A 15,550-nucleotide genomic window follows, 5' to 3' on the forward strand; every position below is an offset into this window, starting at 1 on the left:
CGGGGCACGATCGGCATGAAGGAAGCAGCCAGAGCACATTTTCAGAGCCAGGCTGCAGGTGCCGGAAGAGAGACCGGTGTCTAAGGAGAGCCCCCTCCCTGACTGCACGTGCATCGAGCTGGCCCGTCCCGCACGTCATCATCAGTCCCGCGAGGACCCTGGAATGTGGGGATTGTCCCATTTAGGAATGGGGAAACTGAGGCAGAAGCCGTGGAATGGTGGACTCAGGACTTGAACTCCGGCCTCAGGTGCAGCGAGTGTGAGGATCAGGAGCACAGGCCTCGGAGCCTCATCCTGCCTGGGCTGGACTCCTGGCTCCATCGCTTGCTGGCTGTGTGACTTTGGGCCAGTTACTGAACCTCTCTGTTTTCTGTTTCTGCCTCAGGGAAATGGAATGATAATGGTGCCTGCCTCATGGTGGCTGTGGAGGGCGAGGAGTGAAGCCAGGCGGAGCTCTGGGGAGGAACTGGGCCGGGGCAGGTGGGAAACCCTCCTTGGTGACCAGTGGTCGCTGCCCTTGTTCCCGTGGTGCTCACGTGGGCTTGGGAAGCTGCCAGGCTCCCCTCCCAGCATGAGGGGTATGATTTGAATTTCATGCCTGGAGGTAAAAGAGAGAGTCCAGGGAGAGGAGCGAGCAGGCTGCTTGGGTCTTCCTGGACCCGGGACTCAAGCTGTCTGCCTGGACTACTGTTCCAGGTGTTTTGGAAGAGCCCGAGTTTGCATAAATTACGTCTTCTCATTTGGTTCGATGTTCCTACCAATATGTCACTTTTCTTCTAAGAAAAGTCTCAAACGAACAGGAAACAACCAAATCCCTCTCCACCGCCAGACCCGTTTACCCTCGATTTGATGGGAAAGCATGAGGGCCCGTTTGCGGGGTTTCTGGAGGATCTGGGGCCTCTAAGTCGCTACGGCATCTGGAGGGCACCGAGTACCTGCCTGGTGAGGGACGGTGTCCATCCTCCTGGGCGGCCCGGGAGGAAGCTGCCTCGCTCATTGGGGCAGAGCGCTGCCTCTTAACCCTAACCCTAACCCGGGGGATCCAGGCACCGCGGTGTCTGTGTGGGCTCTTGGGAGGGGGAGGAGGGTGATAACATAAGAGAGGGAGGCCTCGCGTGTGGCCGAGCGCCTGGTGGAGGGGTGGGGTGCACGGAGCTGGGACTAGGTCCCCAGGCCCAGGCTGGCGCTGGAGCTGGAGCTGTGGGGTCATGGCCAGGTGTGCTCCACGGCCTGCCCGTCACGGGCGATCACCATGCATGGGCGTGTTGGATGGGCTTACGTGTGGTCCAGCCTGCACTGGGTCAGTGGGAGCAGTGGGTCCCAGGCCTGGGAGCGGGGTGGGCAGAGGGAAAGGATGTGTGGAGACCCCGCCCCTCCTGCTGCAGTCGCTGTGGGCAGGGGAAGCTGGACAAGCTCCCGGCCGGAGGGTCTGGGATAACGTCTCAGCTCTGCCTGGGTGGGCCCCTGGTTGTGTGTGACTAGTGACGTCCCAGGAACCTATGACCTGGCACACAGCGCCAGCAGGTGTCCCCCTTGGGCCAGGGCAGGGGCCAGAGCTCCGTCCTGCCCCAGAGCAGTGAGCCTCGGGCCCCAGGTGGGGACACCTGCTGGTGGACCGGCAGCCTCTAGGGCCATTCCTAGAGGCCGTGGCCCACGCACAGGCCATCAGAGGCAAGCACCTGTGTTTTGGAATCTGACAACGAGCTGCCTTCCTGCGGCCGTGTCCGGGCCCTCAGGTCGGTGGGTGGGCACGATTGCCCACTCCTTGCCATCCTAATCTTGGGCAGGGCTGACCGGTGGGCCCACGCCTGCCCAGCCAACAGGTGCCAGCAATGAGGAGTCCAGAAACTCAGGCCAAGCAGGCCTGTCTTCCTGGGGCATTGGCCGGGGCCCAGGACACTTGCCTGAGAGCTCAGGCGCAGCTTCTCGCAAAAGAGCTCCCCCTCGGCTCCTGCCAGCCCAGGCCTGGGCACTTCTCTTGTTCCAGAGGAATTCGTCTGAGGGTGACCACCAGGCCTCACCAGGCCAGGACTCGTGTGAAATACATGTGTGTGTGTGTCCCACAAAAGTTTGAGCACCTCCTGTGTGCTGGCCCTGTGCCAGGCATGAGACACAGAGGGGTCACGTCCTGTGGCTGTCCCCAAAGGACCCCTGCTGTGCCAGGGAGACGGATGATGACAGCATAGCATGAGAGGAACCACAGCGGGTGCCTGAACTAGGCCGAGAGCCCCCAGGAGGGCTGCCCGCAGGAGGGGCCCCGGGCGGCCAGGGGTCGGGGGCAGGCGCCACGGCAGCTCCCGGGAGTGAGCACACAGCACACTCCATCCGGAGAGCCTGCGTTTATTCAGTCCTTGCACAGCCCGATTCTTCGGGGAACCCTGCGATGGGCTTTGCTGGTCCCAGCAGACCGAGGGATGCTGGTTTCTGGGGAAGAGGCTCTGGATGTCTCCTTGAATTGTCTCAACATCCCCACAAGCAGGTATGGTCACGCCTATTCTACAGATCAGGAGACGGAGGCTCCGACAGGTGAAGGGACCTGCTCCCCCTCGCACACGCTGCTCCACAGCCCCCGGCACCCGCTCCAGACCCCTGGGCTGTCCCAGTGGGCTCTTACCCCTCACGTTGTCTCCTCATTTAGAGCACAGCACAGGCCTTCCTCCCGCCTATTCCCAGGGTGGCCAAGAATCTGGAGTGCAAGGAGGGGTCCCCACAACGGGCAGAGGCATTGGAAGGATTGCTCTGAAGCCCCAGCACCCCTTGGAGATGTTGTCAAAGCCCCAGCCTCCTCCCCAAAATGGTCCACAGACACTCATACCTTTGGGACCAGCCTCAGAAACCCCGGTGGAGAAGCTCTGGCCTGAGCAAGTGACGGTAGCTGTGGATCAGGCCCCGTTCCCCAGCTGTTTGACAAGACGGATCGGCCCCCATCGGTAACAGCCCCTCTCAGCTACCCTCTGCCCCCACCATTGCTTCCCCCGGCCAGGACCCCAGCCTAGCTCACAGCTGGGCTATTCATCACGGGGGCACCAAGGCCACTGCCGGCTGCCCCACCACCCCATCAGCAACATCGCAGCGATGAGACTAAGGGGCGGTCGGCTGGGATGGGTGGCACACATCAGTTTGTTCCAGTCCATCAGAGGCGCTCGCAGGAGTACAGCCGCGTGGCATAGTCGTTAGGACAGAGCTCTGTGGGGTCGTCAGGACTTCAGCTCGGCTCTTCCCAGCCTCCCCACCCGGAGCCTCACTTTCTCACCTGTGGGGGGGATGGGGAGAGCGCCCACCTCGTAGGGTCCCTGTGGGATTCAAGGAGATAAGGGCCTCCTGGGGGACATGGGTCTCTGGTGGTCATGATCACGCGTGCTCTCCAGCGCGGAAGGGTGTCACTTTCCACATGTGCCGCTGGCAGTGTTCCACAGCACCGCACAGCTCGGCTGCCTCCCAGCTCTTGCACCAGAAGTTGGGCCCCATGACGCACTGGTCCGTGCCCAGCAACGGGGTCCTGGGGGCGTGGCAGGCACCCATCTTCATGCACAGGGCCTCGGGGTCCATCATTTCCATGAGGCTCTCCACGAGCACGGGCTCGTACTCGGTGACAAAGCGTTTGCACTGGATCATGTAGGTCAGCGGCAGGATGCTACAGCCGCCCTGGAAGGCCATCAGGATGTTGCGCTTGGTGCTCTTACGCTCCAGGTTGCGGGCAGACACGCCGAACAGCCTCTTGCACCCATTGCAGAAGCTGACCCTGTTTTCCTGGCCCAGCACTGGGGATGGCACGGTTGCCAGGTCCTCGTGGACTGCCCGGGCCCGCCTCTGGCTCCTGCACAGCCGGATGGCCTTGCATACCTTTTCTGGGGCGACACTGGCCACGAGCTGCACCAAGGAGGGGCTGTAGGTGTCCACCAGGATGACGCACTGCTGGACTATGGGAGCCGGCATCTTCGAACACACACGCTCCAGGGTGTGTCTGATCACGGTCTCCGTGCTGTTGGATTCCAGCCACTGGTCCAGCTCCTGGACCACTTCCAGACACACCTCACAGGTCAGGCCGGATTTCATCTGGATCTCGCTCTTCTTCCTTGGGGACACCGGCTCCAGGGAGGGGATGTCATCGTGCCCAGCTGCCGTGTGAGCCAGGAGGGCGGGTTCCCTCAGCTCCTCACAGAAGCCCCGCTTCCTGCAGATCTCCTTCGGGGGGGCGAGCCTCAGCGTCTGCTCAGTGGGGGCAAAAAACTGGCGGATGTAGTTCTTGCAGAGGAGGGCCAGGCCCGGCCCCAGGGACTCACACTGCTCCTGTGTGATCGTTTCTGCCAAGTGGGACAGGTTGGACCCAACAGCAACCTGGAGCTGGGTGACCAGCTGGACACAGTCCTGGCACACAGCGTCCCCTGCAATCTGTGGAGGGTGGAAGCTGAGGGGCCCATTGGCCATGAATGGGGCCACCACTTCAGATATGTCCTCCTCCGAGAGCGGCCCCGGGCTGGCCGGGTGCCTTGGTAGCGGCTGGCAGAGGGTGAGCGCGGCACACAGCTGTGCTGGGGCCCCGCCAAGCATGCTCAGGATGATAGAGTGATGGGCGTCCACCATCCCCTTGCATTGGGCTGAAGACGCCTGGCTGGGGAGCCACTCACAGGTCTTTATCATCAAGGCCAGGATGTCGGTCTCTGTGGCGTCGGGGTTCAGCCCATGGCTGGAGGCAGCAGCCACGTCCAGGCACACGTCGCAGGGCAGGGTCTTGGCAGTGGGCTTGCTCCAGATGGCACTTTGGCAGTGCCCCACGGCCCCGCACCTTGTTGCTGCCTGCAGGTCCTGACACCACACTGCTGGACCCTTTGCACACTCCTGGGGGACAGAGACGGGGCTGGTCAGGGTGGCGCCCAGGAAGCCGAGCAGGGGAAGCAGGGCCAGGAGCATGCTGCCTGGTGCCTCAGTGCTCCGATGTGCCTGTCAGCCTGGCTGCTGCTATAAACCCCGCATGCTCGCCTGGCCCTGAGCCTTTGCACCAGGGTGCCCCACCCTGGGCCGCCTCCCGGCCTGACTCATAACCTGGCTCCACACACAACACAAGCCTCCGCTCTGGGTCCTTTGGCTTCCTTGCCTCTGCTCTCGAGTGCCCTCTGCCTACTGCACCATTCCTCCCTCCTCCCTGGAGACACTCGTCTTGCAAAACCCAGCTTGTATTTGAAGGAAGCGCAAGGCAAAGACCCATTTCCTGGGAAGTCCTCCTGCCCGCCTCCAGGGCTCACTGACCCTCCTGACTTGTTGGCCTGGCTGGGTCCCCTCCTAGAATATGAGACCCTGGCGGAATTTCTGCCGCCCTCTGGGAGGTACGTAAATACATTCTATCCTGTTTTGCTAGCAGATTAAGTGAATTTAATGACTAGCCAACCGCTGAAGCTGCTGTTTTCTGCATTGGCCTTACAGTGGGTGCCTGGCGGGCTCTGCTCCTGCCTCTGGCCCTGGCCGGCTGTGCCATCTTGGGGCGGTGGCTTTGTGGAGCGTCCTGTCTTCATCTGGGATGAGAGCACCCATCCACCTTCCAGGACAAGCCGCCTACGGGAAAGCCACTAGCAAATGGTTCCTGGGCCCAGTTTCTTCCTTCTGGAAGCTTGGCCAAGCCTGGGCTGGTCCACAGTCACTATGAAGGTGTGGGTTGAAAGTACACATACGTGAAAGGGTTTGTTTCATTCTGGTGTCATTTGTTATCTTATTTTTCTTCCTTTGTTTTCAGAAGAGCTCTCAGGCACGACCGGCAGGATCAGCGCTGGACAGGTGCACATGGCTGTCCAGAGTTGGATCCTGCTCATGAAATAGAGAATTCTGGAGCTGGCCCGCCTTTGGCCTGATTTCCCAGGGGTGGGTGGGTCAGGGGCCCTGTGGTAGGGGGCTCCCCCTGGGCTGCCTGCATGCCTTGCTGGGTGTGAGCCCCTCAGGTGGTGCCCTCGCTCCGATTCGGGGCTCTGAGCGCTCAGCGGGAACATTCTGCACCCCCAGCTCTGTGGGCCGGGCGTCCTGGCCTGAGGCTGCAGCAGCCTCGGTGGAGGAATGTGGACAGGGCTGTGCATGCGCCTTCCGTCTGGGGTGCTGGGCTGGGGACAGCATGTGGAAACACGGGATTTGCTCAGCTCTTCCCCCCGCTCCCAAAGACCGTGCTTCCTTGGGGCCAGAGGAGGGGACGGCCCTGGGGCTGAAGTGAGACTGGACTCTCAGCTGTGGGGATGGCAGTCAGCCGGCTCCTGGACCGCAGTCGCAAAGGTGGGGCTGGAGACGTGGGCGCCCTAATCTAGATTTGCCGGGGGCAGGCAGGTGTGGGTTCATTTCAACACACTTTCTGTCCGCCTGCTCTTCATTCCTGATATTGTGGAGCAACCACTCTCATCCTACGGGGACTGGGGACGCAGGGCTGAGCAGGCAGAAGGCCATGGCCGTGGCGTGAACGGGCCTGTGCCAGCGCCCCGGCCGGGCAGCCCTGGCCCCCTGCTCGCCCCTCACCATCCAGCCCCACGTCGCTGCCTTGATCTCCTTCCACCAATGCTGTGCTTCCCAGAGGCCCAGAACATTCTCCTCATCTTTCCACCCCTCGGCCTAGCGCAGTGCCCCACTGGTGAAATACTGAATGTGTTTTTTCTTTAAAAAAGAATTTGGAGCCTTTTCTTCAGTACTTTCTAATTTTTGACTTTTTATTGAAATATTTCATGTACGCAGGAAAAGGCACAAATTATAAATGTTCAGCTCAATGAAGCTCTGCTGACTGAGCCAGCACCCAGACCACGCGGGACAGCCACAGTGCCGGGCAGTCGCCCCCGGGCCCCGCCCCTGCCTGGCAACCGCGACCCTGACTATTTTGTGTCTAACTCTTTGGCGCAACATTATGTCTGTGAGATGCGTCCACGCTGCGGTGTGGGTCGGGCATTCTCGTTTCTCTGTGGATTCCACTAGGGGAATTTGCCCCAGTGTATTCATCTATTCTTTGTGCTGGGCACTGGAGTCGTTTCCCGTTTGGGGCCAGTGTGGCCGATGCTGCCCTGAGTGTGTCCGTGCAGGTCTCAGGATGCAGGTGTCTCCCGTCTCTGTTTCATCCAGGGGCGGAATTGCTCGGCGTGCCGTGCAGGTGTCCGGTGGAGACCGACAGACGGTTTCCCACCCTCAGCCGTGTTGGGGAGTTCTGGCTGCTCCACATCTGTTTTGTTTGAGGGGATTACATTTTATTTTGATATAATTTCAAACTTAGAGAACAGTTGAAACAACAGTGTGGAGGACGCCTGCCTGACCTTTATTCAGATACCTTTGTCCCATTTGCTTTGTGGTCCTCCCGCTCCTGCCCCCCTCCTTTCCTCTCATCTGTCCATCTGTCCACACTCAGGCACATTTACATATGCTTTCTTCCTGATCTGTTGAGAGGCAGTTGGAGACATCGTGTCCCTATTCAGTGTGTATTTCCTAAGGCCAAGGACATTCTCTCGGATGATCACAGTGCATTTGTCAACATCAAGAGCTGTAATGTTGACACCGTACGATCGTCTCACCCACAGCCCCGGTTCTGACTTCACAGCGGCCCCAGGGCTGCCCTGTGTTGTGTTTCACTTTCCAGGCCAAGCTCCCACCCAGGATCGCACGCTGCGCGCACCCACATGGCTCCGGACCCGCTCGTCTGTCTTTGTGACGCCGAGTGCAGGCCGTTCTTTGGTGGACGGCCCTCACCTTGGGTCTTTCTGGGGTCTCCTCATGGTGAGGTGCAGTCATGTGTTTTGCAGGAAGTCCTCCAAGGTGCTCTCGTGTCCTTCTTGGTGCGCCGTATCAGGACGGTGTGGGGTCAGCCCAGGAGTGCGGATCTGGGGTCCCCTGCTGAGGGTCTGCCTGTTTCCTCCTCTGGGAAGTTCCTGTTTTCTCCGCGTAATTAATAAGTACTATTTAGAAAGGCACTTTGACAATATGCAAGTATTCTGGCCTCATCAGATGTTCACTCGCTCCTTTTAGCATCCGCTGATCATTTGGTAACCCGTTTCCTTCTGTATTTATTAGTTGGCATTCTTCTGTAAAATAGAGCTTTCTCTCCCTCCCTCCCTCCCTTCTTCCTTCCTTCCTTTCTATCAATGTGGATTCAGGAACTTTTATTTTATTTAGTAGGTTATAATCCACTGCTACCAATTGTCTTGATGCTTAAATTGTTCCAGACCTGCCCAGTGGGAGCCCCTTCGGGCTGCGCTTGGGTCCCGCTATTCTTCTGTACTTTCTGCCACAAGATTTGCTGCAGGCTCATCTTGTGCTTTCCTGAACCAGCCCTGGAATCAGCCTTCTCTCCAAGGAAAACGGTATTTAGAAACCAAGATCCGAACACCAGCTGTGCCCATGGTTACTGTGGTGTCGTTCCTTCTGGGCTGTCTTGGTGAACAGAGCAGTGAAATGTCCCCTCGTTGTATCAGGGGCTAAAGGAGGAGGACGTGGACACAGAACAGAAACAAACGTGTGCAGACACACAGACATGTGTGCACGTGGAGCCTGTCCATCCGTCCATCCGTCTTCATAAGACTATGAGTTCACACTGATACTTCCAACACCTCAGAAAACATTCTAGTTTTTTCCCTTTCCGTGTTTATAACTCCCCTGCCCAACAGTGAGGAGCCTGGCTCCCATGATTCTTAATCTATTTACTGATTTGCAGAACCCTAAAATACAGAGATAGTTTCAGAAATGCTAACTCCTACCACTGTGAAAGCAAAACCTGGTCACCAGACTTCTGTGTTTGCATATATGCCTCTTTATTCTATTGAGATAAAATTTACACATAGCCAAATGCACACGTCTTGGCAAACATGTGAACTTGTGTAAACCACACCCCATCCACATGCGGGAGGTTCCCGGTTGCTCCCCATCGCTGTCTGATTTTCTTTCACTGTAGATTAATTTGGCCTGGTTTTGAACCTGATGTCAGTGGACTCGAGCAGTCTGTTCTCCTGTGTCGGCAGCTTCCGCTAGACTGTACGAGGTCCATCCATGCTGTGGCTGTCGCTGCCTTGTGCCTTCACTGCTGGGTACTGTTCTGTTGTGTGACCATGTTGCAGTCATTCACCCACTGTGGCTGTCACTGGGCAGCTTTCACTTGGGGTTGTTCAGATATTGCTGCTCTGTACTTTCTGGGTGAGGTTGTACGCTGGGCAGAATGTGTTCCTGTTCAGTGGACGCCTGGGGAGGGATTGCTGGGCATGTGGTCTGTAGGCACTGAGCAGATGCCCCAAAAGACTTTTCTAAAGTGGTGGCACCAGGTACTGTCACCCAACAGCTTTGCTCCACGTTGCTCTGATTTCGATCCTATAGAAAATGCTGGAAATGATATGATAAACATTCACTCACTGGCCACAATTTAACAAATGGCAGTGTTTGCTGTATTTTTTATATATTCCATTTGTTTAAAAGTTTATCTGGAAATTATTTACATTTTCTTCCCAAGTAAAGACAAGCCCGGCCACAATGGGATTAAGGAGGCTGATTTGTGGGTGGGACCCTCACCTGGAGCCCGGGACCTGGGAGGGGAAGCAGAGGAGATGGGCACAGAGCTTGCTTATCGCTCGCTTCTAGGGGGCCTAGCTTTCAGAGGGAATCAGGAAGTTTTTGAGGCCCTTTGAGGGGAGGACAGGAAATACTCTCCTCCCGTCTCTCCGTGCTTTGCCTGCCCTCTCGCCTCCACTTCATCATCAGGCCCCTTGGGCCCCTGCCGGCCGGGTGGGAAGGAGCTGCCCCTGTGTGCACAGTGGCTCTCACTCACTCTTCTTCCCACGCAGGGTGACAGAGACGTCCAGCCCCAGCCCTGTGGGACTTGCCTGCCAGGTTCTGAGGGTCTGACCACGGAAACTCTGGCTTCTTGTCCTTCCAACCCGTCCGCTGTGGCCATGCCTGGCGCTGCCCCTGCCCACTCCCAGGGCTGCCTCTCTTCCTCTCTGCCCTCCGTCCTCATCTGGCTGACACTCCCATCCCCTGCCCAGGACCCACCTGCACCGTCCGGCCACGATGGGACCCTAGGGTGGGATTCACACCGTGACTCATTTCACACGTGCTGCTGTGGCTTCTGCGTGAGCTGGGGCTCATCAGGGAAGAAGACAGACGAGCAGTGGATATTCCCCTCCAGGGACAGACTGTGAACGTGTGGATACCAAGTGGTCATTCTAACACCGAGGGAAAGGAGCTGCCTGGAGTAAAAGGAGAGAGAAGGGCTAAGAGGGGGTGGGGAGGTGGGCGCGCTTGCAGCTGGGTGGCCTGTGCAGCCCCTCTGTGAAGGTGACCTGGGTGCAGCCCTTGGATAAAATGGGTGCCTAGGGAAGGCACCCCAGGAGGGAGGCACGGCCGGGGGCAAAGGCCCTGGTGGGGGGTGCATGCTGCCCTTGATGCAGGGCGAGGAGGGCAGGCAGGCATGAGCCCCCATGAAAGTGATAGCCCTCCTGAACCCCCTAGATGAGGCGTTGGTTGCTTCTGAGAAGGCTGACGTCAGACTTATTGAAGTACCATCTTTGTGAGGTCTGGGAGAGGGGCGGCCCAGGTGAGGGTCATGGCCCAGGTGTGGGGCATGGAGAGGCAGCTCAAGGCTGGTGTCAAGGCCTACTCCAGGAGAGCACCCCGGCCCACCAGAAAGCCCCCAGAAGGCGGAGCGCAGGCCCTGCAGCCAGGCCTGGGCTCTGCAGCGCGGAAGCTGAGTGTGGCCTGGCAGAGCTGGCAGCCAGTGGAGGCGACCAGGACGAGGTGAGGCCTGTCAGGGAGCTGTGTGGGAGGCCTCACTCCTACCTGAGCCAACAGGTGTGTGTCGCATGGGTGAGCCGGGCAGAGCTAAGGGACAGGAGCAGGGATGGTGGGATTCCTGAGCAGGGCTGAGATGAGGGGGATGCTGGGAGCGCCCTATCAGAGCATGTTCCCAGCACGGGGTTGGTGGGACTGGATTTCACCAAGCCCCAGGTAGGAGCTGGACCGGCGAGTCGGCTGAACCCAGGTTAGCATGGTCCACCCTCCTCCCATGGACAGGAGACACTTGTGCTCCCTGAGGGATGGAGTCGGGGCGTTTGCAGGGAGTTAGAGGCTGCAGGGGGCCTTGCTGTTTCCCAGATGAGCACTATGTATGAGGCAGACGGGGCCCCTCCTTATTCCCCCAGGGTCCCCCTGGCATCTCCCACTCCGGCTGAACCTGATGCCCCCACCTGGGCCTGGCCGGCCTCGGAGGTCAACCTTGAGGTCTTGGTTTCTACTGATGGCCTCCTCGTTTCACCATGACAGTAGAGGAAAGAGACCCTGCCCCCAGCCGACCAAGCCAGCGCCCGGCCTCGGCAGGTGCAGCTGGTGCTGGTGGAATGCTGAATGGAGGGATGCATGCATTTCCTGGGGCTGCGGCAACAAATGAGCACGCCGAGGCTTCAGACACAGACAGCTCTCCCACAGTGTGGAGGCTGGAGCCTGAGATCGAGGAGTCAGCAGGGCCCAGCTCCCTCCGGAGGCTCTGGGGAGGGTCCTTCCTCGTCTCTTCTGCTCCTGATGGTTCCAGGCGTTCCTTAGCTTGTGGCTGCGTCACTCCAGTCTCTGCCTCTGTCGTCACACTATCTTCTCCCCGTGTATCTGTGTTCAAATTTCCATCTCATTATAGGGACATTAGGCATTGGATTTGGGCTCACCCTAATCCAGTGTGGCCTCATCTTAACTAGTTCCATCTGGAAGACGCTATTTCTGAAGTAAGGTTGTGTTTGCAGGTACCAGGCGTCCAGACTTCAACTTGTCTGTTAGGGAGCATCGTTCATTCCACGCACAATGGGAGGGCTCTGGGCACTGACCTTGACCTTAAATGCCGGCTGTGCTTTGGATCCAGCCTTGCGCTGGGCAGCCTGGCGGCAGACAGCCCACCCTCTGCGTGGACAGCATCTGGGGTTCGGGGCGGCACCTGGGTGTCGGTGGAGCACCTGCGACACGCCAGCCCCTGGACACTGTTTGTGAAGCTCTTCTTGGCACATGGCAAGTCTTGCAGGGTCGGAGCTCAGCTCCGGGACACACAGGCCTGAGAGGTGGGGACTTTGGAAGGCTGAGCCTAGTTCCTCAGTCCCTACAGCCCCAAAGCCTTGGGAGGCCCTGAGCCTTCCAGCCACAGGGCCCGAGGCACTGAGCAGCCCAGTCTTCAGACTGCGAAGGTGGGGAGCCCCAGGGTGGGTGGGGCACAAAGACTGGGGACTGGAGATGCTCAGGGGGTGAGACACAGGTCTCTGGGACCCTGGGGTCCAGGGTCTTAGACACACACACCTCCAAGCCCAGAGGGCTTCACTCAGGGTCTCAGGACGCTGATGTCGCCCGAGTGTCTCCCGCGTGCCCAGCAGCTCGGGACGGTCCTGTGCTGCCTTCCTCCTGAGTCCGAGGTCCCTCCCACACTGCTGGGCGCGCCCGCCTCCCTGGGCCCGGTGCAGCTCCAGGACCAGCTTAACATAACATGCCCCCCACCGCCGGCCTCCTCCACACCCGAGGCTGTCTGTGGGAAGCACCCGTGACAGCTGGCGGGCCGCACCTGCAGGTAAACTAGGTTGTCTCGTCCCCGCGGGCGGAGGGAGGTGGCAGGTGACCCGGGCAGAGTCCTCCTTGCTCTGGGGAAGAGGGAAGATAAGGAGACTGACAGCAGGTGGCCTGGGCCTTGTTTGTTCTGCTGTACCTTCCTGCGAATATTCAGCGGTCACTTATTGAGCGCCTACTCTGTGCTGAGCGGCTACTCTGTGCTGAGCGCCTACTCTGTGCTGAGCACCATGCCAGGTTCTGGGGATATTTGAGTTAACAAAACGGACAGAAGCCCCATGCTCCTGGAACTTGTGGGAGGAAGCAGAAATTAAACAACAAATATAACAAATAATTAGGTGCTGTAAACTGGAAAAAGTGAGTGAGGGGAAGAGAAATTACATAGGCGGGGGTTCAGGAGTGGGGTGGTCAGGGAAGGCCTCAATGACAACAATATTTGAGCAAAAACTTAGAGAAGGTAGAGGGGAGAGCCAGGTGGGTGTCTGGGGGAAGTGTGCCCCAAGCAGAGGGAGCAGCCTGTGCAAAGGTCCTGAGGAGGCGGGTGCAGTAGCAGCAAGGAGGCCAGGGTGGGAGCGGGGAGAGCTGGTCAGAAGGGGTTAGAGGCCACTTCAGGGACCCAGGTGAGAGGCGATGGGGGCCTGAGTGGCAGGGCTGGGAGGCTGGCCGTGGGTTCTGCATCTGTTTCAAGTTAGAGCCAACAGGATGTGCTGGGGTTTGAATGTGGGATGTGAGAGAGGAGTCAGGGACACACCAAGTGTTTGACCTGAGCAACTGGGAAGTGGCCAGGAGGAGGGGTGGGAGCAGGCAGACCTGTCAAGCTGTTGTTGTGACATCCAGGTGAAGGCAGCTGTCTGATCTGGGGAATGGCGAGGGAGACGGAAGAGGGACGCTGACAAGCAGGCCATCGCCGTGGGTGCTGAGAGAGAGGGAGGGGATGAGGGAAGCCCAGGCTTGTGCCATGGGGCCCCCAGCCCTCCTCCCAGGAGCAGAGGAGTGGGGTTGGGGAGGGCGAATGGTGGCCTCAGAATGGGGGTGAGCAGGCTGAGAGCCTCGGGGACTGGGCAGCTTCCACTGCAGACACTTATTCTCCTTCAGTCCTGGAGGCTGGGGGTCCGAGATAAAGACGTGGGCAGGGCTGGCTCCTTCTGAGGCTCTGAGGGGGAATCTGTCCCAGCCTCTCCCCTGGCTTCTGGGGGTCCGCTGGTGTCCTTGGTGTTCCTTGGCCTGTAGACGCATCACCCCGATCTCTGCTCCATCTTCACTCGGCGTCTCCCTGTGTCTCTGTGTCCAACTTTCTCCTTTCTAAAGGATGCCAGTCACACTGGATTAAAGGCCCACGCTGCCCCACGATGACCTCATCTTAACTAATTACGCCTGCAACTGCCGTGTTTCTAAGGCCACATCCTGAGGGACTGGGGGTTAGGGCCTCAGCGTCTGTATTTTGGGGGCATACACTCACCCCTTCGCAGTCATCCTTGCTGAGCATTTGTGGACACTGAGGTGCCTGCTGGGGATGCTGTAAGACTGTTCTGATGCACTCAGAATGCTGGCTCGTCCCCCTGGGGGTGTGCGGAGGGGCTCAAGGTCTGACAGCATCTTGATCCTCCGCTGGCCACGGCCACCGCCTCGTCCTCATGACCGAGGTCCCCCCCGTTTCAGCCCCGCCTCTCACCCCACACCTGGTGCTAATGACCCACCCACAGGTGTGCGGAGGGTCCACCTGTGCCAGGTTCTGTGTGAGACCCCCGCATGCCCATGGACTCCTCACCGTGGCCCTCAGGGAGGCACTGTCCCTGTCGCCTTTCAGGGTGAGCTCCGGGCGGTCACAGAGCTCGTGGCAGTTGGGGCCAGGGTTCGGACCAGCTGCCCTCTGAGTCCCCATGCCCTGCGGCTTTGGCTCTCTGGGGACGGTTTACCCTCCCCTCCCTCCACACCCTGTGGTCTCTGGGCCCTGCGGGAGCCCAGGGAGCGGGGACTGTGGTGGCCTCGTTCTGCTGTGAGGAGACCGGGGCCGAGTGCCCCTGGGCACGAGCCCCACTGTTCCCGACGCAGACCGTGTTCTCCTTCCTCCATCTGCAAGGCTCTCGGTGGGCAGCGGGGAGCCGTGGGCACCGCTGGAGCACAAAAGGGCCTTGCTCGGGTGGGGCTGGGCAGGCAGGCTTGGCTCGCCTGGAGGGTTGAAGCCGGCTGGGGATAGAGTCCCGCCCACCAGGGCACGGCCAGAGGAGCTGTCCTTGGAGGGGAGGCGAGCTGCCATTCGCCACTGGCCAAAGGGCCACTAGCCACTGTCCCTACCCCTCCCAGGGAGCTCCTGATTGCCCTCGCAACATGGCTTACTCCATATGCACCCACGAAGGGGACGGCATCGTGGGTTGGGTTCCCCAGAAGGGGACTTCGAGTCGAGGCATGAGAGCAGGTGGTTTGTGAGGCCAAGGAGACACTGAGGGGCGTGGGGCCGTTACTCCAGGAGGGGGAGGCAGCCAGCACAGTGCCTGTAATGAGGGGTTACCACCATGGGGCCGAGCTCAATCCCCTGAGCATTTGTCCCCCTACTCCTGCCTGCCATTGGTAAAGGGACAGGCCGCCCCTCCCACAGTATTCTGAGAATCTGGCTGTCAGGACTGGACAGTGAGTGACCAGGGCTCGTCACTGCATGGTGCTTGCAGCAGAGTGACCGACCTCAGCTGTCTGTCCTGAAGTCCTGATCTCATCAGTCCTCGGAGGGGGCGACATCCCTCGCTCTGAGAAGGATGCAATGAGAGTGCGGAGTGGGGCGAGTGGGCGGGGGGCATGCAGCCCACCCAGCTCGGGGTCACCCCCCCTGCCAAGAGGCCGGCAGCCTGCTCCTTCAGCGCCGTGGGAGGTTTCCTTTCATCTGGGGAGACTGAGGTGGGGGTCTCTGAATCAGCCAGGGTGCCTGGATGGATGGGCCGTGGGCCCCTGGGCTGGACAGGGCTCATTTTCGGGGCCTAATGTCACCGGGGCTCTGGCTCATGGGACTGACTGCGTGGTGGGTTGTCCTCCCTTT

General features: G+C 59.5%; 2 protein-coding genes across 3 annotated transcripts in view; one reads left to right on the forward strand and one right to left on the reverse strand.

Annotated features, from left to right (window-relative positions):
* Positions 1-15,550, forward strand: part of SORCS2 (sortilin related VPS10 domain containing receptor 2) — a 485,786-nt gene that overhangs the window by 209,658 nt on the left and 260,578 nt on the right. The window lies entirely within an intron of this gene.
* PSAPL1 (prosaposin like 1) lies at positions 2,325-5,163 on the reverse strand. The gene has a single exon (XM_008524654.2). The coding sequence runs from the start codon at positions 4,909-4,911 to the stop codon at positions 3,352-3,354; it is 1,560 nt and encodes a 519-aa protein (XP_008522876.1). The 5' UTR covers positions 4,912-5,163; the 3' UTR covers positions 2,325-3,351.

The sequence above is a fragment of the Equus przewalskii genome, chromosome 3 (assembly GCF_037783145.1).
Source record: "Equus przewalskii isolate Varuska chromosome 3, EquPr2, whole genome shotgun sequence".
Classification (NCBI taxonomy): domain Eukaryota; kingdom Metazoa; phylum Chordata; class Mammalia; order Perissodactyla; family Equidae; genus Equus; species Equus przewalskii.